The sequence below is a fragment of the Uranotaenia lowii genome, chromosome 2, assembly GCF_029784155.1.
Source record: "Uranotaenia lowii strain MFRU-FL chromosome 2, ASM2978415v1, whole genome shotgun sequence".
In the NCBI taxonomy this organism is placed as follows: domain Eukaryota; kingdom Metazoa; phylum Arthropoda; class Insecta; order Diptera; family Culicidae; genus Uranotaenia; species Uranotaenia lowii.
The window spans coordinates 249838601-249862313 of NC_073692.1; the positions used below are offsets into that span (position 1 = coordinate 249838601).

The window sequence follows — 23713 nt, forward strand, 5'->3', positions numbered from 1 at the left end:
TATTTGAACCTATGCAAGAAAAGCTTGATCAAAGTAGGTATGTAATAACATAAACTCACGGGTTCAACCTTTCTCCTTGTCCACATGGCGTTCATTTTTTTCGGAGTTCGTTCCTTCCTCCAATGTCAAGTCCAAACAGCGGCTCTGATTGCGGGTCCATTTTTGTCAAGACGGTTTATTCTCGTCAGAGTTGCATGTGTCCAACGGCGCGAGGAAAAAATCGGATGTCGGTTCAACGTCCGTAGGTTGGAAAATCCAGAGGTGGAAAGGGCATGTGTCGAACAACTTGAATCCCGATCTCGTCTCGTTCCTACCGACATGCTTGGCATCACTCCTCAGATTAGCCCATTTAAACTCTGAACTTCAGAGTAAGAGCGTGTAGTTTTTCGATGAGCTCTTCCGAAACTGTGTAGCTTAAAAAAAAACGCTCAGTTATCTTCAGAGCGACCAAGCGTCCACCAAAGTGTGGGCAAGAGTAGCAAGTAAACTGATGAAGATTTTTTTTGTTTCGATTAGAGTCGTTTTACCATCTTCATGGCATTCGCGACTTTATCAACGATGCAGTAGGCGGATCGTTATTGAAAAACTCATCCGGTACAACTGTGTTAGATGTTTACTCTTGGGCTCGAACTCGCGGACATCGGCTCAGTAGACAACAGACTTGCCAACTGAGCTATATCACAAGCCCGCGTAAACTGATGAAGAGCGTTCACGGTTCAGATAAACTCTTTCGCAAATCGGGCGAAAGAGAAGCTTCACAGAAAACTCGGTTGGTCTGCATCGGTTACGTCTGGATCGAAGTGCGTCAAAATTTACAATGCACACTGGTACAGAACATCAATCTAGCGGAACTGAATTGATAGCGCCCAAGATAGACTGCTGGTGTCAGCAGAGCAGTGCTCTCGAAATCCGAACTAATAAAAGTGTGATTCGTATTCTGCTCTGTTCTGTTTGCGAGGTGTCGGACAACCCTCCCTACCGGATTGGCAGCGAACACCTGTTTTGCAGGAAAGTCTCATTGATCAATTATCCGAATCAGCGTCAACTCTGTGATGTGTTTTTTTCGGTCTCGATATATTGTCGTTTTAACAGCTTCATTTGAGTTTCTTCAGCCATAACGTATAGGAATTGTCATCGTTGAATAATAAAATACCTTCATTTCGAGAAAGGTTTATTTTATTTGGAGAGAATTCTTCAACAATCCTGCCGAATAAAACCAAAAATTTCTTAACTCGGACCATTGTCTGAAAACAAACGCGATTGACATAACACATATTATCGTCGATAGCACACGCACCCTGAAAGCAGTCGAATAATACAATTATGTACGTTTATTTTTGAAAAAGTTTAAGAGTACAAAATACAACATTTTACCTTGTTTTCAGGAAAGGCATTGTTATACCAGCAGCCGTTGCGACTAGTAGAAGAATCACTTGGAGAACCGTCAAAACAACATTTATTAATTTGACTACCACAGCTCGTGCGTTGGAATTATCGATGCCCTCGACCGTCACGTACTGTTGCTGGGACATATGTTCCATTTTTGATATCTAATAGGATGGGAAATTTATAATATGGTGTTAGTCCGGAACTTGAACTAATCGACATTCACCCTTAGTAAGTCTTTTTTTTGTGGCGTTTAAATAGCTCGGGGAGCTGACGCTGGAAATGAAAATTAGAGATTGTTTGGAGAAGAAAATTTTAAAGTTTAGAGTAGGAAGCGTAGAATAGTAAGCGATCATGGGACGTTGGTTAGACCATCATGCACTTCATTATATCCATTCTTGCTGGTTATGGACAGAATGCAGTTTAAGATAATAAACCAACCCCTCCTGATACCAGTTGGAGGAAGGACAAGGGTGGGTTCGAGACTGGCCTCTACTTACTCCCCAAGCATCTCACTTGTCGGTACCCTCGGATACCAAATTTCACTTCATTCCTACCGTCAGTCAGTATACGTAATGGTGTTACAAGGAAAACGCCTCCATTTTATATATAAGACTTACTAAGGGTGAATGTTAGCGCTGATGTGGTCTAGTGGACAGGCTGGCGCGAGTCTGGTAACCCAGGCGTACTGGGTACGGTATCGGCAAGAAACACTTTTGGGTTCGAAACCCATAAGTTGCCGACAGGTATAAATAATTATATATTTCAGAGGGAATGCATCTGGAGTTAATATATTGCAAGCGGAGTGCATTGCCAACCATTGTGGGCCTCTTAAGGTTGGATGCATTCCCTCGACGAACCATCGGCCGTGGAAGCCCGAGAAGCAATTCGAAGGCCAAGCCAAATAGAGTTAGGAAAGTGACTCAATGTGGAAGCAACTAATATGTATTTTTTTTAACATTTGCTAGAACAAATGTTGTAACATGAGAGATGAGAGATGGAACAATTTTAGCCTCCACGGTTTTGATTCGATTCTGGGTTACATGGGTTTTTTGGACCGCTCTAATGTATAGTATAGGGTTGCCCAAATCAGCCGAATATTGAAAAAAATTATATTGACTTACTCTTGTCTGACAATTTTCCATTATTTCATACACATCTCTTAACCGTTCGTCACTTTGGTACTGTACTTTCTCTTCCAAATCTGCGATGGCTTGCTTTAAATTTTCAATTTCATTCTGTAAGTGAATGAATATAAGTTAATGGATTCCAAATCTAAGTATAAATACCGCTAAATCTCATACCTGGTGCAGTTCGGTTAAATCATTCAATTGTTCCTCCAACCGTTCTGCTCTATAACGTTCCGTTTCCAAAGCCATACCCAGCTCAGAAACATCTTTGTTCAACGTCTGCAGAATAAAAGATGTTTAAAAACAAACAGCACATTAACAAACATGAAAACTAAAGTATAAAAGGTTACCTCTAATCGTTCCAGCTTGCCGTTCATTCGATCATAGTCATCTCGAATATCATGAATAACTTTATAATTTGTGCAGTGTCTACTTCGCATCATTCGATGTTTGCCAGAGCTGTAACAGAGAAAGCTGTATATAGTTTTCAACTAGCAATAAAGCAAAAAAAAAAACAGCTACCCAGATAAAGAAATATTACCTTAACGGAATACTATCACTTGTCACGCTGCTGCATTCACTTTCATGCTCGCTATACTTTCCGCCAATATCTCCGATGAGGCCCGGGCTGGAGGCGGCGAGCGCATCGGTTGGTTCGTTGCCTACATTCGCATTCATGGCATTGTCATAATTGTAAGATACATTGTCTTCTATGTGTCCTGGATTAAGGTCGCGATTAATATCCATAATGTTGTGATCTGTATACCATGCTTTAATAAATTTTATTTTCAATGTGTGCACTAAGCTTTGTACGCAAACTCGAAAATGTTTTTTTGAAAAAGTTTACTGCCTAACAAGGTAGAGAAGCTTATATTTCACTATTATTTTATTAAATTTGCGTAAGAATGCATTTATGATTATGATGTCAGAGGTTAAATTTCTAGTTTGTATTAGTGCCTTTAGGTTACTTGATTGTTTAATTACTGTTTGATTCACACCGAAATTGAGTTTAAATTTTGCCTTATTTGTTTTCATTCGTACCTAAATTAGAAACTCGTTCTGGTTCCTCGTTCCTAAGAAAATGCGAAACCAACATTCGATGAGAAAAGTGTGATGCACACAAAAAGGAAACTGCTGAACAAATGAATGAACGCATTCCGAATACCGGTTGAACAAAATGGAAAAGTAAGGAATTGAAGGGTTATTCGAAATCAGAATGAGGATTGGAAATTTTGAAAATTGAAGAAATTTACATGAAACGATTGAATAAAAAATTTAATACAGTTGTTGTTTTTAATAGGTGTAGATCCTTGCCTATTACCAGCTTGATAGCATTTTCGGTTTGCGATACTTCTTAGAGTTACGTTGCTAAACGCCAGTTAATCGAAAAGAAGCACTTACTTGAAGATAGCTGATTGATATTGTCAGCACTGCCGAATTTATTTTTTATAAGATGAGCAAATTCCCTCGGCTTTGACATAACAGTCGCTGAAAGGCCACTAACGCCATCCCGAATGTTTCCGCCAACATTGCTGTACAAATCCGTAAAAATACTTGGTTCATAAAACTTCAACCTTAGATATTTGTTTAATACTAACCGTAATCCTTGTCCCACATCTCTGAGCATTTCTCTAGGTTGACGTGAACTTTGTTGTTGTTTTTGACTGTATTGATATTGCAATTCTTTGTATCTTTTACTATAGGACTCTAGTTTTTTCTGCAGTTGAGAAATATTATGAGCACTTTTTTGGTTCTTTTTTTCAAAAACTGCTTTAATCCTTTGCAGTTGCTGTTTGTCTGCATTGGCTGCCAATTTTAAGTACTCATTAACGTTGGCATCTCGGGCAGTTTGTTCTTTTTTAATAGATTCTTTTGTGCATGCAATTTTAGTCGTTATCCGATTATATGCAAGTGAACTGCTGGTTCGATGATGGCCTTTGTAGAATAGTTTAATGTCGTTTGAATCATTGCTAATTTGTGAAATTGTTGTAAGATTTCCATCATCAAGTGTTCCAGATTGGTTAATAGGGTCATCATCTAGAACAAGAACTAACATAATTAAAAACCTAGAAAGAGGTACCCAATATAAATGTCATGTTAAAATATATTTTACCTTTGCCATCATCCAGCATAGATTCGGAACTTTGAATAAAATCATCCTTATCGCGATCTTTAGACTCGGAAGTAATCGGTTGTGAAGTACTTTCGTTTCGCAGATTAGATGATAGAGAAAGTGTGTCCAACCTTCCAGAGACCGGAATTGACCCTAAAAATAAAAAAAAAAGATGTATTCAGAAAAATTACTTTGAGTAATTATACGGAAATATACGGATCGAAAGGTTTTGGCGAGACAAGAAATGATAATAATAGGTCCAAGAAATTATAACATGGAAGAAAAATAGTGATTACAATAGTAATAAATAATGTTTTTTATGCTGTACAAAAGTCTCTAGACACGAAATAGCCTTTAAAACTTTTGAACCGTATACTGATCATCTGTATACACCGGGAAACCAAATTTCCTACATATTTGCCCAGTCTTCTTTGCTGAATATTGAACTGCGTAGGAACTGTTGGAACAAGCTACTTTAATAATTCATTGAATTATTGGCACAATTTGCATCAATGATATTAGTAAAAGCGTTTTTTCTTAAGTAAGGATGCTGAATTGATCATTATAACAAGCTATTTGAGAAAAGATTCATAGTTTACTTACGATTAGGAGACGTATCCCGACTGGAATATTTGCTTTCCGACAAATGTGGCTTAGACATTTTGAGATAAATTGGTTTAGGAGAAAACAAATAGAGTTAGACGAACAAGTATAAAGGAACAGCTTTTCTCCAAAATAAAGGGTCGATGTTCCATTTGAGAATATGCAAGTTGAAAATTGTCATTTTTTGCTTTCTTCAATATACCGATGTAATCAGATACCGTGAAGTTCCTCAAATCGGAATCCAATGCGATACAAATTTTACATCAAAGGTCAATTTATCAATTAAATTACACTCGTATCACTAAACCAAAACCAAATTGAAAGATTTCCTCATAAATGAATCATTGACAACTGCAAGCCCACACTGGATTTTTTTTCATTATTCCTGAAATGCAAACATTACACCCTGTAAAAAATGTTCACATTAAGTGAATCTCACAGCTCTACTTTCTAGGACAAATAGACCAAGATTTTTAGAAAGTTTTTCTTCTGTTTATCGCCGATGTTACCAAGGTTGTTAGAAACATATCTACACACAGGGATGCCAACTGCCAGCCCAAGTAACCATTAGGCGGTATAAAATGGCACTAATTTGGCATTATAGCACTGACCATATTGACTGGACACTCGATTTCGTTTTCTGGATAATTTTTCCAACAGTACGCACTGCCGATTCCAGAGTGCGCATCGATCGATTTGAAGAAATGCTATCCCAGTTAGGAAATGCCACCCAACTTTAAAAACAAAACACAATTTCTACGATAAAATCGGGCTAAACAGGTACATTTTTCTTACAGGGCATTTTTTCTCAAATTTTTCAGGTTCTCCACCTGCCGTCGGTATTGCGTACCTGCAAAATCTGACAAAAAATTAGACAGAAAATGGTTGAATTTTTGTTATAAGTGTCATGTCAGTGTGTCAAGTGTTAAATTTTTGATTTATTTAAAAAAAAAAACATCATCAATACATAATTTATTTCCATTTTTTTTTGTTTAGAACAATCACAAAACGCTAACATTTTATACCGTATTAGCCAAAACTCGCTTCAAAACTTCACTTTTTTCCTCTACATCCGACACAGTGAAACTTTTCTTCGGGCGCAAATCCTTTGGCCTTTTCTAACCGCAGATTTAACAGCTCGGCCTTCACCTCAGGGGTGTCAGGTGTCCTGATTTATCAGGATTTGTCCTGATTTTCGAGAGACCGTCCTGATTTTTCAAAAACGCTTGAATTGTCCTGATTTTTGAAAAATGGCCCTTAAAATGTCCTGATTTGTCCTGATTTTGAAAAAAATATCCAAATCATAACTAAATTTATTGTTAAACGATGAGAACATCAAACAAATCTTTAATAAACCAGTTTAACCAATGAGATTCTTTGTTTTAAATGACATTTAAATGAGGTTTTTCGATAATAACTGCAGACCAGTCAAGGTTATTCTCGCTTCAGTTACATAATTCGAGGTGTCTTCAGCACCTATATTTCGCCTTTAGTTATGCAATCTAAGCAGAACTGCATTTTGTTTTCACCGTTTTCACCAATTCGGTGGTGTCCTGAAAAATCCTGATTTTTTCTTCGCGGTGTCCTGATTTTTGACAAAACAACCTGGCACCTCTGTAGACTACACAAATGGCCTGTACAAATTCGATGATTCCACGACGATTGTTTGATCTTGCTCGCCCACACACTATACAACTCAGAAATGAAAAAAATATAAAAATGTTTTCTTTTTATCTATCCCGCAATTTTTAGGCGAATAATTTTTCAAGTTCATAAAAAATAAGTATCGCGATATTAGGCGTCGTACACAAATTACGTTACGCATATAGGGGGGGGGGGGGGGGGGGTTGAGTCTGCGTTACTTGCTGTTACATAGGGGGGAGAGGGGTACTTGGTTCAGTTACTCACTCAGAGGAAATCTTATTATAAATTTCATAAGATACATCTTATGAACCACTTTTTTGCGTCCAAACTAATTTTTCATAAGAGTCTTATGAAATTCTTTCAATTTTCATACGATGTTCTTATGAAAAATAGAAGAAACGGCATTGTGAAAAAATGATGAACACATTCATTCATAGCATCAGTTTTTTTTTCATCATCTAACAGTACGAAGCAATCGCCAGTTCATAGTTATTATAGTTTTCCTTTAATGTTAAATGTTATTGTTATCTCCGGAATGGTATGTTCGATTTGATGTTTTTGGCGTGAACGTTGAATATATTAGTAAACTAAAATACATTATTTGTTTACTTTTCAGCAAGCTGATCGGCAAAAAACCAAAGGTCGAAGATTAAGATGCGGCAAAAAAAACTTTGATGGAGCCGTCTGTTGATGCGCTGCTGATGGTGACAATGAAGGATTTAATTTTAAACGAATTTGGCATACAATAAAGTGAATGTTTTCAGCATGAAATATCGAGAATTTTTCTTATAAGAAAGTGATGTACTGTTTCCATAAGAATCTCTTATGAAAAGCAACAACCTCTCATTGAAGTAGGCGTTCATCTTCAGAATTCATTCGCGTCATAAGACAATCTTATGAATTTCATTAATTTTTCTTATGGCGCCACTTCATAAGAGAATCTTATGGCATACATAATAGTATTTTTCTGAGTGCTTAACAAATAAATAAAAAAAAAACATAAAGAAAAGAATTGTAATTTTCTTTTATTGGCGAGCAAATCTACGCACCCCTTGTTCGGAAGCGTCAATGGTGGTTAAGTAGGTGCGTTCAGGGAAACACTGTTCATCAACAGCTTTTTCCCATGGACTGGATTTCAACAGGGTGTGTGAACTACCAGAGTTCGATAAGATCACGCGTTATCAAGGAGAGATCAAGCCCATTGTTATTATTACCGTTGACAGGGGCCCAGATGAGAACCCCCGTTACTTTGTGTACTTTTACTTTTAATTTCAAAATTGAATATGGGGGGGGGGGGAGTATTTAGCGTTACGTAACTATAGAAGGGGGGTCCTATCAAACGTTACTAATTGTTACATAGGGGGGGAGGGGGTCTAAATTCTAGATTTTTTGCGTTACGTAATTTGTGTACGACGCCTTATTTTTTATGAATTGGAAACATTTCTCCTTATGAGAAATAATTCTGTGCATAAATTTTAGTACCGCGAAACATTTCAATCTGTCATTTTTTTACGGCTCATTTTGTTAAAAGTTAAAGTTAAAAAATCTCAAAAATATCTTCTTTATTTCTCATGAGAACTCCAATAATAATTCATTAATTAAACGGTCGCCTTAAATTTCGTTCTGTTTATGACCACCAGATGTCACTGATGTCCATTTCTCAATGCATAAATTTTCATCGCAGAAATATTTCTCAGTGAGAAATATCCCAGTAATTACACCATGGGAAATATCCTTGTGCGTAAAGAGGGAGAAACGTGAAAATACCTAAAAAATAACTTTTTGATATTTTATTTATTTCTGAGTGTACAAACATATTTCACGCGGACACAAACGATTGCTGGCGAAAACAGCAACAGCAACAAAAAAAACCCTCTCCACCCCGGCTGGGAGGATGTGTAACCGTTCGTTACCTATCCGAAATGTGTCTTCGACACATTGACAAATTATGACCTAAATGCTGACTTAGAAATGTCAAAGCAATTGACACTCACACGGGCTCTCAGGGATTCCTCCCTTTACACCGAATTCCTGAACCAAGCACGCAGCCACTTCTCTCGCGAGAGATGCTCATGGGCGTCGGATGATCTCCTGTGTCACCGCGAGGAAGTGTTATTACCCGGAGAGCGGCACATCCGCGTAAATTTACCGTTGTATGTGTGTCGGTTGAAAGTCTCTTAACGTTCTTCAGAAAACGGTTTTGCATTGCCGTTCTTTCTGTCTGTGACCGTTTTGGAGAACGGAAGTGCGCGTCGTGTTAAATAGGTTAAAAATAGTAAAAAGCATGTGGTGTAAAAGTTTTAAAACTTATCCTTAATATTTACAGATTAAAACAACAAAAAGTAGTACAGAAAAGTTAAAACAGTGATCGAAAAATCGTAAAGCGATCAAATAAAAACACAAAAAAGTACGGTTAGTAAGGAAAAAATGTTTGGGACGAAAAACGATAAAATTTAATTTATGTATTTTGTGCTATGTAATTCATTTATACAGTTACCTAAACAAAACGTTAACAAACATACAACAAACATTGTAACAAGAGTGTGACGAAAAACAACATAAAAAGGTAAATACTTATGGTAAACAAAACAAATATTGTAAAACACGTGGAAATCATGACGTCACAGATATCATAACACCTTTGGCAGGTCCAAGAGGGCCTTTTTTTTGTTCTTTTGGCTTTTCTATCAGAGCACGGCGCCCCGGAGTATTGTTACTGAATCCCAAAACCGGAGTAATCCAGACAGAAAGGAATTGTCTGACACAGCTTCAGACCCGACGGCAAAAGGTCTACCGACAACAGCATCATCGGAAATTGGCCAATAGTTTTCAACTGTCGTTTATTGGTCCTTCCGGGACGCCGGAAGTGGACCGGTGAAACATTGGCCTGTTCCGAATCTACGAAGCTGCTCGCCGTGAATCAACAAAATGACCGCTGAAATCAACTATACATCGGGTTCCGCGGCCTTGACTAACGCCGCTGTGCCAGCAATAGAACGAACCGCAAGTATAGATAAGCTAAAAACCTGTGACGTCAGTAGGGACAACTAGTATAATAAACCCCCAAAATTATGTTGTTAAATTGAACCCACCCTGTTTATATTTGGAGAATTTTAATCCGTTTACATCACTTTTGTTCGTGGTTTCGCTAGTGGCCAAAAGGGCCCATCCACTCTTCGCTCCAAAGTTGGTCCCTTTCAGATTTCTTTGCTTTTTTTTAATGTAACAGTTCGACCCGGTTGGTAACATGCGAGTAACACTCGATGTGGCTATGGTCAATTATCCCGCATCATAGGCATCCCTAATGGAGTTTCCCCGAATTTCGGAAGACTCCGGAGGAAGTAGCTCGTGCTATCCATCCATACATGACGACCCTGAGTTCCACCAATTCCACCCACAAATCCCAAAATATAACAAACCACCCACCCGCTGAGCAACCGCGAGTTACAATTTGGCGCCCGCATAAAAAAAGTAAACATCAGCACGACAAAAAATTCCTTAAGTTCCCCGAGGAGGGACGAAAAAACAGTGCCTGTTTGATGTTTTAATCGTTCTTCAAACGATCGTTCATAGTGAAAACTAATTGCATTTTTTCATTTTAGAATCAGATTGTCCTGGAACTGCGGTGTGAAAATCACATCGTACACACTTAATCTTTTTTCCTGTGATCGGGACGATTTTGTCCTGTATTTTCAACAGCTGAAATTACAGGACAAATCTCGGGACAGAAAAAGTGCTCAGGAAAACAACTGTCAAATCGACCTGTGAGTTCGAATAGGCGTTCTCCCGAGATTTTCAGTTAACTGAGAAATCTTTTCCCTCCCTTTTATTTCTTTTTTATTATTAAAATAAATCCCAATGCACTATTAAAAACCAAAAACAATTGTTAGGCAAATAGATTGAAATTTATTTTGAAACGTTTTTTTTCTCATTTTAAAGTATTGTTAAGTTATGTGGCCACATTTTAACCGCAACACAAAACACAGGCAGGACACTTAATCTGTAAATAAAAAAATATTGTAAATATTTTTACGGAATCGCTGGTTGACACTAATCCGTACCAAGACGCCGTGCGAACCTGGCATTTAAGATCTTGGGTTTTGGGGTGGTGGCCTATAAGATCCCACACCGGGGTAAAGCATCTTGCGTCCGATTAGCCTCATTCTCGAAAGCTGCAATAACGAACTTTGCGAATCAAATCAACAATGAAGTTTTATTGTATTCTTTATAAATTACTCACGTTCTGATCCGGATGATGCACACGGGTTTTAATCCAATTCGTCAGTGGATCCATAGCAATAAAATATCCTTCCTGCCAAACTTTCAGCAACTCCCGTCAACTTTTAATTGACCGCACGAGCAGAAACTATACAGTACATCACGCATATGATACACACTTAATCTTTTCTCCTGTGGTCGGAACGATTTCGTCCTGTATTTTCAACAGCTGAAATTACAGGACGATTTCAGGACAGCAAAATAGCTCAGGAAAACCATGCCCTGTAGGCTCGCAACAGCTTTCTCCTGTGATTTGCAGAAAGTTTTCGGTCTATCCTGTAGGCTCAGGACTGTTTTCTTTCGATGTTTACATTGAAATTGGAATGGAATAATGTAGAAAATTAAAAATTTAATATTTTTCAAATCAATAAACTTTTATTGTTCTTAATGAGAAGCATATTATTAGTAAAAGTTTTGTTAATAAAATAACGACGTCGCTGCTGGTCGCCTGAAAACAAAGAATGGAAAAATGTTAATTCTCAGTCATTTAAGGTTCATTTTTAAAAACTTACCAGCTCAACCACATGTTTGACGGTGGAATCATGCCACGAACTGGACCGCGAGTTGAACGACGGAGAACTATTCGGCGGGCAGTTGATTTTTTGGCATATAACTGCGCTGGAGGATCCTTGGGGGAGAACTGTTCCTCCAGCCCGGACTTCAGCAACTAACCTTTTTCGGGAAGACGGCTATAAATACATGACGTACGTTGTTTATAGAAGAAAGGAGACAAATTGGAATCATTATTGTTAGATTAAATAGTTTAAAACAAAAGCCACATACTTTCACTTCCACGATAAAACCAACAGCGAGCTAATAAAGTCTGCTAAAACACATTTCGAAACCACCACAACTGTCATTTAGCAACGTCGCGAGATACAGGAGACTTCTATCCTGAATTTGTTCGTTTTCCTGAACACTCGAAAGGAAATTCCCTTTGAATTTCAGGATCAAGGGTTTGTCACGTGATTCGGTTGACTATCTACCCGTGGCCCAGGAAAACACTTGTTTTTGACAATTCCAAGTGTCATTTTGAGCTGTTTTCCTGTAATTCAGAGGATCATGGTCCCGAGCGGAATAATTGCAATCTTAGTGTGTAGAAAAGGATAAACTATGAAAAACGCGACAGAAAACGGTTGACAGCTGAACGTGGCTAAAGTATTCCCGTGATACAGGACGGTTGTTCGAGTTCCTGTGCATTCATAAAAATGTTGTCCCAGATTTCAGGAGAGATGAAGCGTCCCTGGATTTGGGAGGATTCCCATACGAACTTCGAACAATTTAAGCAATTTCCCTGTGGTTCGGAGAGTCATTATCCCGATGGTAGAATTTGCAATCTTAGTGTGTAACCCTACATAATCATAAGAAGCATTTAGCAGGGAACTCCACGCTTCATCCCTCCCTGGTTCCTGTGTGTTCCTTGTGTGTTTTCATCACATGGTTGGCCTGGCCGTAGTGGTAGTAGTATCTGCAATGCATGTTCTATGTATCAGATACTATATTGAAAAGAAAAATGAGAAACACAAGTTTTTCTTTTCCAGGATGCATACAAGTTTGGCTATGTTGGTGTTAGAAGAAGAAAGAAGTTTCCATAATTTAATTGTTTATTGAAAATAATATCATCTGACATAGGTGTCTTAATGATCTACTTAATACTATTTGTTCATAACATTATAGGCATTCTTAGTTTCGTAATTGCACGCTTAAATCAGATTCAATCCGACGTCTAAAAATTGAAATGGATACATTGAAGTCAAAGTGTGTAAAATGACGTAAAAAGCATGTTATTGCGGAACGTAGAGGGTCGTTGCTGCCATAGCGTGTACTTCTTGATTCCAGAGAGAGCCAATTTCGATTGCGAAGAGGTCGTTCTGGTGCATAGATGTTACATCGGGAAAGCAGCCATGCGCAATCGATTTCGTTCCGTAAAATCTTTGCCACGAATAGAGATTGGCCGATGGAATGACGATTCGATAGCGTCTGGAGACCAAGCAGGGCACAACGATGAGTATAAGGTAGCAGGTTTAAAGGATTCTCCCAGGGTAGCTCACGAAGAGCATAACGCACAAATCGTCGTTGAATTGCCTCAAAACGCGTAATCCAAGCAGCTTCGAAAGGCCACCATACCAGGTTCGCCGATTCCAGTATTGATCGAACCAGGCAGCAATACAGAGCTCGCAAGCAGATCGGATCGGTGAATTCTTTACTCAAACGTACACTCAGAGGAAATCTTATTATAAATTTCATAAGATACATCTTATGAACCACTTTTTTGCGTCCAAACTAATTTTTCATAAGAGACTTATGAAATTCTTTCAATTTTCATACGATGTTCTTATGAAAAATAGAAGAAACGGCATTGTGAAAAAATGATGAACACATTCATTCATAGCATCAGTTTTTTTTCATCATCTAACAGTACGAAGCAATCGCCAGTTCATAGTTATTATAGTTTTCCTTCAATGTTAAATGTTATTGTTATCTCCGGAATGGTAAGTTCGATTTGATGTTTTTGGTGTGAACGTTGAATATATTAGTAAACCAAAATACATTATTTGTTTACTTTTCAGCAAGCTGATCGGCAAAAAACGAAAGGTCGAAGATTAAGATGCGGCAAAAAAAACTTTGATGGAGCCGTCTGTTGATGCGCTGCTGATGGTGACCATGAAGGATTTAATTTTAAACAAATTTGGCAAACAATAAAGTGAATGTTTTCAGCATGAAATATCGAGAATTTTTCTTATTAGAAAGTGATTTACTGTTTCCATAAGAATCTCTTATGAAAAGCAACAACCTCTCAATGAAGTAGGCGTTCATCTTCAGAATTCATTCGCGTCATAAGACAATCTTATGAATTTCATTAATTTTTCTTATGGCGCCACTTCATAAGAGAATCTTATGGCATACATAATAGTATTTTTCTGAGTGTATGATGAATCCCAGCATGCGGTTTGCCTTTTCAAGTACCACAGAGTACACACAAAACTTTCGAGGCTCCACTTAGCAAAAATTCGCTGTTACTTTCCGTTAGCAAAAATATTTTTTTACTTTTGAGTTAGCAAAAAGCACAATTTACTTGATTTTAGTAATCAGAAAGTTCATCTTGCTCGATTTTAGTAAAACGAAGGTTTTCTAGCCGCCTTATTTCTAGATAGCAGCCGCTGCCGGTAGAGACAAAAAAATAAACTGACGGGATTCAGTGCCGTTCCGGAAATTCGATGCTGGCGGTTCTTTTGGTGGCTAAGTTCACGACAAATTGGTAGCCAAATCGATAGTGGATGCAAACAGGTAAGAGTCGATCAAGAAGTGTAAAATGTTTTCCGTTTTTTAATTTATGTTTTTTTTCCTATTAGGTTGCTGCTGCCGGTGGGGTTCCGGGTTTTAATTGCAACAGTCCGAAAATCGAAAGGGACAAAGCTGGAATTTCAATGCGGTGCGTCCGGAACAACCCCTGTGTCGATCGCTTGGCATTTCGCGTTCCCAGGATCGGAACTAAATAAGTTCCATGAAGTGTCGAAATAAAGAGAAAAATCAATTGAAAGTAAACTTATTTTTGTATTCTTTTCAATAATCTAACATTCCCTAAGAAATTGCAAAGAAAAACAATAAATATTGAAATTTCAGGTCCGGGGCGATCTTTTCCTCCGGATTTTGCTAGAAAAGTGAGCAAAAATTGCGGCGGCTAAATTTGTCTCTCGTTTGCTAAAATTTTAGTTCGAAAAAATTGCTAAATTGATTGCTAAGATTTTAGCTGGTCAAATTTGAGCAAAATTTTGCTAATTTCCGGCCTCGAAAGTTTTGTGTGTAATGACGTTTAAAAGTCATACGACTGTCCAATAAAACGCCAAGATCCTTTATTTCCTCCACACGATGCAACTGCTCACCCAGTATATTGTAATTATACAAGAACGGATGTTTCCTGCGCCCAAATGTTATAATACAGCACTTCGAAACGCTTAAAACCAATAAATTACAGAGAGTATCTGTTAAGTTTTCTTGTTTTAGTAAAGCAAGATTAGAAAACTATGTTCACCAAAAGAAATGTGAAAAATATAATAATAATAATAATAATTTTGAATAACTGTGTGCGAAATGAACACATTTCTTCATATTTAACCCAAGCCAAGAATAATAGGTAAGTGCAGGAAATTGCTAGCGATTTTGCGTTTTGAAATCCTAAAGTTTTTCCCGGTTGAAAATGATATTTTTCCGGTTTTTAATGAACTGGCTTTTGAATAAAAAATCATGGTGAATCAAAAATGTAAAGCCCCAAAAGCTCTAACAAATATATCTCTAAACTTGTTGACTTGTATTAAACCGTGACAAATAAGTTTTTCGACGTCTTTTAACACGCAATCGTTTTGTATCCAATTGACAGGTTTTGATAAAATTTTGGAACGAATCCAACGAAATTGGCACCTATTCAGTGTTTTGCTCCACAATTTCAACAATTTTGTAAAACCAAGACCATTTATCTTGATCTTGACATTCTAATTCTTTTTTGCGCTCACTAATACACTATGAAAATTTCAGTTTTTCTAGAATTTGTACCTAGTTGTAGAAAAAAATTATACAGTTTGTATAGAAATATTTAGAAAATATATCGAAATATAATATCAAATCAGCTTGTCAACTTGAATGGCAATTTGCCTTATCAGATTGCAGGAAAATATTTAGTTATATTATAAGCTGTGGTTAAACGAAGCAATCTGGCAAAGTAACGATTGCCTACAAATCAAGTGGGTTCGGAATGGTGGGATCAGGTTTTAGGAATACAATGGGCAACTTAAACTTCACCGAGTGATACTTCTTAAGCGGGCCATAGACTACACAACATTTGTACAAATGCGATGAAATTCGATGAAATTTTGTCGCTGTGAGCACGATTTGCATAGTGTATGGCACTGCTTGAATGAGCGCCCAAACGGTTGGAGTAAAATCGGTCGGGATCGAAATATTTTGTACAAAACATTCTCCCAGCCGGGGTGGAGATGGTTTTTTTGTTGCTGTTGCTGTTTTCGCCAGCAATCATTTGTGTTCGCGTGAAATATGTTTGTATAGTGTATGGGCGAGCATAGATCAAACAATCGTCGTGGAATCATCGAATTTGTACAGGCCAATTTGTGTAGTCTATGGCCCGCTTTATGCGGGAAATACTTCGAGAAAACTGCTAAATCGCGGTTACTTAAATTTCTTTCTCTAAAGCGGACCACAGACTACACAACATTTGTACAAATGCGATGAAATTCGATGAAATTTTGTCGCTGTGAGCACGATTTGCATAGTGTATGGCACTGCTTGAATGAGCGCCCAAACGGTTGGAGTAAAATCGGTCGGGATCGAAATATTTTGTACAAAACATTCTCCCAGCCGGGGTGGAGATGGTTTTTTTGTTGCTGTTGCTGTTTTCGCCAGCAATCATTTGTGTTCGCGTGAAATATGTTTGTATAGTGTGTGGGCGAGCATAGATCAAACAATCGACGCGGAATCATCGAATTTGTACAGGCCAATTTGTGTAGTCTATGGCCCGCTTAAAGCGGGCCACAGACTACACAACATTTGTACAAATGCGATGAAATTCGATGAAATTTTGTCGCTGTAAACACGATTTGCATAGTGTATGGCACTGCTTGAATGAGCGCCCAAACAGTTGGAGTAAAATCGGTCGGGTTCGAAATATTTTGTACAAACCATCTGTAACTCGCGGTTGCTCAGCGGGTGGGTGGTTTGTTATATTTAGGGATTTGTGGGTGGAATTGGTGGAACTCAGGGTCGTCATGTATGGATGGATAGCACGAGCTACTTCCTCCGGAGTCTTCCGAAATTCGGGGAAACTCCATTAGGGATGCCTATGATGCGGGATAATTGACCATAGCCACATCGAGTGTTACCTCGCATGTTACCAACCGGGTCGAACTGTTACATTAAAAAAAAGCAAAGAAATCTGAAAGGGACCAACTTTGGAGCGAAGAGTGGATGGGCCCTTTTGGCCACTAGCGAAACCACGAACAAAAGTGATGTAAACGGATTAAAATTCTCCAAATATAAACAGGGTGGGTTCAATTTAACAACATAATTTTGGGGGTTTATTATACTAGTTGTCCCTACTGACGTCACAGGTTTTTAGCTTATCTATACTTGCGGTTCGTTCTATTGCTGGCACAGCGGCGTTAGTCAAGGCCGCGGAACCCGATGTATAGTTGATTTCAGCGGTCATTTTGTTGATTCACGGCGAGCAGCTTCGTAGATTCGGAACAGGCCAATGTTTCACCGGTCCACTTCCGGCGTCCCGGAAGGACCAATAAACGACAGTTGAAAACTATTGGCCAATTTCCGATGATGCTGTTGTCGGTAGACCTTTTGCCGTCGGGTCTGAAGCGGTGTCAGACAATTCCTTTCTGTCTGGATTACTCCGGTTTTGGGATTCAGTAACAATACTCCGGGGCGCCGTGCTCTGATAGAAAAGCCAAAAGAACAAAAAAAAGGCCCTCTTGGACCTGCCAAAGGTGTTATGATATCTGTGACGTCATGATTTCCACATGTTTTACAATATTTGTTTTGTTTACCATAAGTATTTACCTTTTTATGTTGTTTTTCGTCACACTCTTGTTACAATGTTTGTTGTATGTTTGTTAACGTTTTGTTTAGGTAACTGTATAAATGAATTACATAGCACAAAATACATAAATTAAATTTTATCGTTTTTCGTCCCAAACATTTTTTCCTTACTAACCGTACTTTTTTGTGTTTTTATTTGATCGCTTTACGATTTTTCGATCACTGTTTTAACTTTTCTGTACTACTTTTTGTTGTTTTAATCTGTAAATATTAAGGATAAGTTTTAAAACTTTTACACCACATGCTTTTTACTATTTTTAACCTATTTAACACGACGCGCACTTCCGTTCTCCAAAACGGTCACAGACAGAAAGAACGGCAATGCAAAACCGTTTTCTGAAGAACGTTAAGAGACTTTCAACCGACACACATACAACGGTAAATTTACGCGGATGTGCCGCTCTCCGGGTAATAACACTTCCTCGCGGTGACACAGGAGATCATCCGACGCCCATGAGCATCTCTCGCGAGAGAAGTGGCTGCGTGCTTGGTTCAGGAATTCGGTGTAAAGGGAGGAATCCCTGAGAGCCCGTGTGAGTGTCAATTGCTTTGACATTTCTAAGTCAGCATTTAGGTCATAATTTGTCAATATGTCGAAGACACATTTCGGATAGGTAACGAACGGTTACATTACCCCATCGTCCCTTCTGAAAATGAATGAAACGTCATTCATTTTATTACTAGAGAGATGAATGCAACACAATTCTATTAGTATTTTTTTTTTCATTTTGAATTATCAAAATTAAAATTCGACTTTTAAGTCTATAATACTCACGCACTGCCTATTTCGCAATCATCAAGTGATCGGAACAGCATCGTGTAACTCAGTGTAACTCACTGTAGTATCTCTTTTGTTGACGAACACTCACGGGAAACGTCAACATAAAATGTAAACAATGTTTGTTTATAAATTGAAATCCATGGATTCAAAGTTGGAAATTTTTTCATTTAATTATCACCGGTGTTCAAAGTTGGTGCATTTCCAAGGTAAGTTTTCAAGCTTATTTTCGCAACATTGATCCTCTTGAGCTCAATTTGCAGATTTCAGTTTCCTTCTAATGTTTTTATTTCTCTTGTCGGTTTCAGCTAAAACTGCGGTGAGGATAAATCCGGAAAGGCCGAAATTGCTTCCCCAAAAATCACCAGGTAAGTATTGTTTTGATTGTGTTAGCCTTCCGCTAAAACACATCCGAAAATCAGCTTTTCATCAGCTGTTAAAGTGATTATTTTTCTGTGTTTTTTTTTCTAGATTTCACACCTGGACTGAACTAAGCAGTTGAAGTGGAAGAAAATAAACAGCAGATAATCTTAAGGGTAAGTTTTATGTATCGTTCAACTATTGGACAGATACTTATATTGTTTCTGGCTTTTTTTTCTATTTTCAGGTTTCGAGTCACCACGGATAGGGCACCGATGACACTCATCAGCGGCCATGGACTGGTGAAAAACAGCAACTCGTAGTGGCCCTTTTCAACGACCTCGCAAACCATCGAGAAGTTATAATTCGTAATTTTATTCGGTCTAATAATTCTTTTTTTTCTATTTTAGTTGTCTTGAATGAATCAAATTTTAGTTCAACTAAGTATTTCTGCACTGGAATCCGAAATTCCCTCAACATCAATTTCTTCAAACCAACCTGATTATTCTAAAATGATTTGTAAGCTAAATGTTCTGTGAACCATCAATTCTTTCACCCGGAAAGAAGACGAGCGAAAATGCCACAATTTTCTACAAGAAGTAGCTATTCAATTCAAAATCCTGAACCTGACGAGGATCTAGGAATCATTCGGTTATTGTAATCATCAATGATTTGTAATCGGCAAATCTTTAGTCGGTTTATCGTTCTTAAGAGGTGTCAAAGAACATCGTGATCTTTGCAAAGGAATAATCAATATTTGGCTCGTTTCGTTTAGATAGATTGAAAAGTCGTAATCAGTATTTTTGTTCAATTTGGTACCATAGACCAAATGAACTGAATGGTTCGGACAAAATAGGGTTTCATATTTTACTTATGACAAGCAGTGTTTTAAGATTTTTCCCATTTGCATGGGGATCGATTTTAATTTCATAACGCAAAACTACAAAAACGTAATCTCGGAATCTACAATTGTGGCTTCAAGTTAGGGTAACTGGACTGAAACTTGGATGAGATATTTAATTTTGAGATTAAAATTGATTCATTCACTTTTCCGTTTCTCTTGCCTACAGTTACATCAACGTATCGCGCTATTTCCGGTTTCTTATCCGTACGAATAAGCTAGTTTGAACACGCGAACACGGATTATCTTTCGTCATCGCGGTTGGTTTTACTTTCTGAAAAATTATCGCGTTTTCCGGCAATCTGTTTCGTAAAATCCAGAAAATCGTATGAACGACTCGATATTGGTAACGGATCACGCTAAGACTTTTGAAATTGTTTCGATGTTCCTTGTAAAACTTTCGAAATATTTTTATCGAACAAGGGTTTCTAGCTACCGCGCGCGAATAGTTAGCATGAAAAATTTCGATTCGGGGCAAGAAAAATCTATTTTCGTTTCGCGGGTTATCTGTTTTTGGGAGGTAACTTTTCCGTTTTTGATTCCGACACACGTCTCATCAGGGCCACAATAATGGGCGTAAGCTATCCGGAAATGATTTCAAGGCGGAATCTCGTAGTTCGAGGTGTATTTTGCTTCGCGGCAGAATGCAGCAAACCTGGTGTTTTTTGTTAACGTGGGTGGAGAAATTTTATTTGAAAATACGTCGAACATCCCCCGAACGTTGGGGTTCGTCATTCATATCCCCTTCGCGGCGTTGGCTGAAATCACCATTACTATTCCGACTATCAAGAGCAGTCATTTCTCTCGGAGAATTCTTTTCACACGGGAAAAGCCTAGGAAACATTTTGTAATTTTCCGAATCAACTAAAATTTTACGCGCTTGATCTCGACGGTACTTTCGAAACGGTTTCACGAAGCGCGAAGAAACTTTACACTCCTCTATCTTGGTAATAACGCGACACGCGCCTTCTACAGGGTTATCTTCTACCTTTTCAGTTTCTTTCCTACACACGTTCATTTTCGTAAATTTTTAGATTGTTTCCGGTTGTTTTAGCTGTTGTCGATTGAAAATTTGCTTGTATTAGCTTCGAGACAGAGGGCTTGATTAAGTGCCACTAAATAATGAGAGACGAGGAGTAATCGGATCACGAATTGCCAACTGCAACGGCCTGATTCACTCCAGTCCTCTTCCGGATCGGCTACTTCCAGATACTTTTAGCCTCGACCAACAATCAAACTTATCTTGATGTTCGTAATTTGGTAAAGATGTTAACGAATCCAATTATTGGAATTTTTTCTAAAATCCTATCGATTTCCGAAAATCGCTGGACCACTACACACTAAGATTGCAAATTCTACCATCGGGATAATGACTCTCCGAACCACAGGGAAATTGCTTAAATTGTTCGAAGTTCGTATGGGAATCCTCCCAAATCCAGGGACGCTTCATCTCTCCTGAAATCTGGGACAACATTTTTATGAATGCACAGGAACTCGAACAACCGTCCTGTATCACGGGAATACTTTAGCCACGTTCAGCTGTCAACCGTTTTCTGTCGCGTTTTTCATAGTTTATCCTTTTCTATCATATGCGTGATGTACTGTATAGTTTCTGCTCGTGCGGTCAATTAAAAGTTGACGGGAGTTGCTGAAAGTTTGGCAGGAAGGATATTTTATTGCTATGGATCCACTGACGAATTGGATTAAAACCCGTGTGCATCATCCGGATCAGAACGTGAGTAATTTATAAAGAATACAATAAAACTTCATTGTTGATTTGATTCGCAAAGTTCGTTATTGCAGCTTTCGAGAATGAGGCTAATCGGACGCAAGATGCTTTACCCCGGTGTGGGATCTTATAGGCCACCACCCCAAAACCCAAGATCTTAAATGCCAGGTTCGCACGGCGTCTTGGTACGGATTAGTGTCAACCAGCGATTCCGTAAAAATATTTACAATATTTTTTTATTTACAGATTAAGTGTCCTGCCTGTGTTTTGTGTTGCGGTTAAAATGTGGCCACATAACTTAACAATACTTTAAAATGAGAAAAAAAACGTTTCAAAATAAATTTCAATCTATTTGCCTAACAATTGTTTTTGGTTTTTAATAGTGCATTGGGATTTATTTTAATAATAAAAAAGAAATAAAAGGGAGGGAAAAGATTTCTCAGTTAACTGAAAATCTCGGGAGAACGCCTTTTCGAACTCACAGGTCGATTTGACAGTTGTTTTCCTGAGCACTTTTTCTGTCCCGAGATTTGTCCTGTAATTTCAGCTGTTGAAAATACAGGACAAAATCGTCCCGATCACAGGAAAAAAGATTAAGTGTGTAGGTTATAAAGGGCAATAATTGATATGTACAGTACAGTTAAATAAGAAAAAAAAACGATTGATCTCATTCCTAAGTTTGCGCTTGTTAAAATAGGCCAGAAACGCTGATCTCTATTCCTTTATTGATTTCACATTATTCTACGGTCGTTATGCGCAGATGCTTGATACTCTCATTATCTGGTTCTTCGTTCTAGAAAGCTGATTTAACTCTCATCCGCATTAGAGTGTCATTTTGACACTGTTGCAAGTTTGAAGGCTTGTAACTTTTTTCAGAAGCTTCAAAATACAAAAATTTCTTCGGGACCCTAAATGAATTCGAAAGTTCTTTAATATTGTATTATGTGTATAGCACCAAACCGAATAGCGACAGTAGGACTAGCGACGCTTTTTTACTAGCGAGATTCCTGTCATTCGCAGGTTTGTTTTTCTTTTTTCAGTCCAGTAGGCGATTTCGATGTACTACTCGAACATTGTTTATGTTATTTACTGTACATTGTCCTTAGGCCATCATTCGCATGCTTCAAGTCTCCTAGGAAACTCGCGCTGCGTCGCTGTTATTTTCAACGTCGCGACGTATGCGACGTGTCGCTAGTAGGCAAAGCTGCTATGATTATTAGCGCTCATATTTTGGATTTTTTCTGCATGCATAATATCTTTCCTTTTTTTCATGGACGAACCCTGAAGGCCTGGACAAAAAAACTCGCTTTTCCGACAATTTGACACTCCAAAAGTAAAATCTATCTAAGTCGTTTGAATTATTATGAATTTCATATAAAACTTATATCAATAGAAACCTTGTTATGTCCGTAAAATATGTTTAGAACATTATATATAGCTTTTTACCCAGTTTTATTCACATTGTTTCTAGAATTATTGAGTTTAAATTAACAACCGGTACTTAATTTAAACTGATTCATAGTAGCGATCGCCTCATCACCAACCAAGCCATTGCTAAGAGCAACCTAACAAACCGTTGTTACCTAGCTGTTATTTTTCAGTCCAATCTTAATAGCCGTTCAAACCAGTTGAAATACACTTCAGTTCTTCAAATTGATAAACACGTTTTCCTATTGATTCCGAATCAGTTTAAATTAAGTAGGGTAGGTGTACCTACCTCCGTCGTATCCCTCTGATTCGTCTCAATTCATGAATGCATGTTTGAGAGCCGAAAAATCACTTTCCACTTTAGTTGGCTACGTCACATGATAAACTTACGCCTGTGAATTTATTCTTCACTTTTCAAACTATTTTTTGAGATATTTGATTCTGAAATCGCGAAGCCATATTGAAAGACGAACTTAGTGATCTTCTTTGCTTTAACGCTTCCTGTCAATGCATGTAACCAGTGATGTAACGATCATAATCATAAAATCCAACAGAAAAAATGTCGAACTAAAATTACAAAAATTATTTCTAACTAATCTGATTTGTATAAATTTATCAATTTTCGATTGAAATCGAATCGCTCTGCCCCCATAATTCGTCGTAATTTTGCGACAAGAATAGGAAACCGTTTTGCAATAATTAGAATTAGACCGGTTAATTTTTACTATTTTTTGCTGACCACAGA

The 23713-nt window shown here is 37.9% G+C and overlaps 2 protein-coding genes and 3 long non-coding RNA genes across 8 annotated transcripts in view; 2 read left to right on the forward strand and 3 right to left on the reverse strand.

The window, feature by feature from the left end:
- Window positions 1-1158: 1158 nt before the first annotated feature.
- On the reverse strand, window positions 1159-5621 carry LOC129745443 (transmembrane and coiled-coil domains protein 2). 4 transcript variants are annotated; one of them, XM_055738525.1, is made up of 10 exons: window positions 5233-5621; window positions 4630-4782; window positions 4115-4565; window positions 3918-4048; window positions 3058-3235; window positions 2867-2975; window positions 2691-2795; window positions 2511-2624; window positions 1375-1550; window positions 1159-1298 (listed from the first exon to the last, which is right to left on the reverse strand). In XM_055738525.1, exons 1-10 carry the CDS (start codon window positions 5288-5290, stop codon window positions 1172-1174), a joined length of 1602 nt encoding a protein of 533 aa, XP_055594500.1. In that variant the 5' UTR covers window positions 5291-5621; the 3' UTR covers window positions 1159-1171. The 4 variants fall into 4 exon arrangements, with proteins under 4 accessions (XP_055594500.1, XP_055594499.1, XP_055594497.1 ...); XM_055738524.1 differs by having other exon boundaries at window positions 3058-3274; XM_055738522.1 differs by having other exon boundaries at window positions 3058-3286.
- Window positions 5622-8898: 3277 nt separating this feature from the next.
- LOC129749575 (uncharacterized) lies at window positions 8899-9932 on the forward strand. Its single transcript, XR_008738087.1, has 4 exons — window positions 8899-9141; window positions 9203-9288; window positions 9370-9442; window positions 9525-9932. It is a non-coding gene; the product is annotated as an uncharacterized LOC129749575 (long non-coding RNA).
- Window positions 9933-17243: 7311 nt separating this feature from the next.
- Window positions 17244-18277, reverse strand: LOC129749576 (uncharacterized). The gene is made up of 4 exons (XR_008738088.1): window positions 18035-18277; window positions 17888-17973; window positions 17734-17806; window positions 17244-17651 (listed from the first exon to the last, which is right to left on the reverse strand). It is a non-coding gene; the product is annotated as an uncharacterized LOC129749576 (long non-coding RNA).
- A 270-nt stretch (window positions 18278-18547) lies between these two features.
- Window positions 18548-22441, forward strand: LOC129746799 (uncharacterized). Its single transcript, XR_008737373.1, has 3 exons — window positions 18548-21546; window positions 21615-21725; window positions 21787-22441. It is a non-coding gene; the product is annotated as an uncharacterized LOC129746799 (long non-coding RNA).
- Window positions 22442-22992: 551 nt separating this feature from the next.
- The window catches only part of LOC129742498 (uncharacterized), a 20711-nt gene continuing 19990 nt past the window's right edge, over window positions 22993-23713 (reverse strand). Inside the window, exon 6 of the mRNA XM_055734399.1 lies at window positions 22993-23007. Coding sequence (XP_055590374.1) covers window positions 22993-23007 — 15 coding nt within the window. The remainder of the gene's footprint in view (window positions 23008-23713) is intronic.

Bases quoted from the DNA above. Each gene is read 5' to 3' on its own strand.
- LOC129745443 (XM_055738522.1), bottom strand. From the start codon at position 5,290: ATGTCTAAGCCACATTTGTCGGAAAGCAAATATTCCAGTCGGGATACG. The intron at 1,551-2,510 runs GTAAGTCAATAT...CCATCCTATTAG, and splicing joins TGGAAAATTGTCAGACAAGA to ATATCAAAAATGGAACATAT. The intron at 1,299-1,374 runs GTAAAATGTTGT...GACTGCTTTCAG, and splicing joins ATGCCTTTCCTGAAAACAAG to GGTGCGTGTGCTATCGACGA.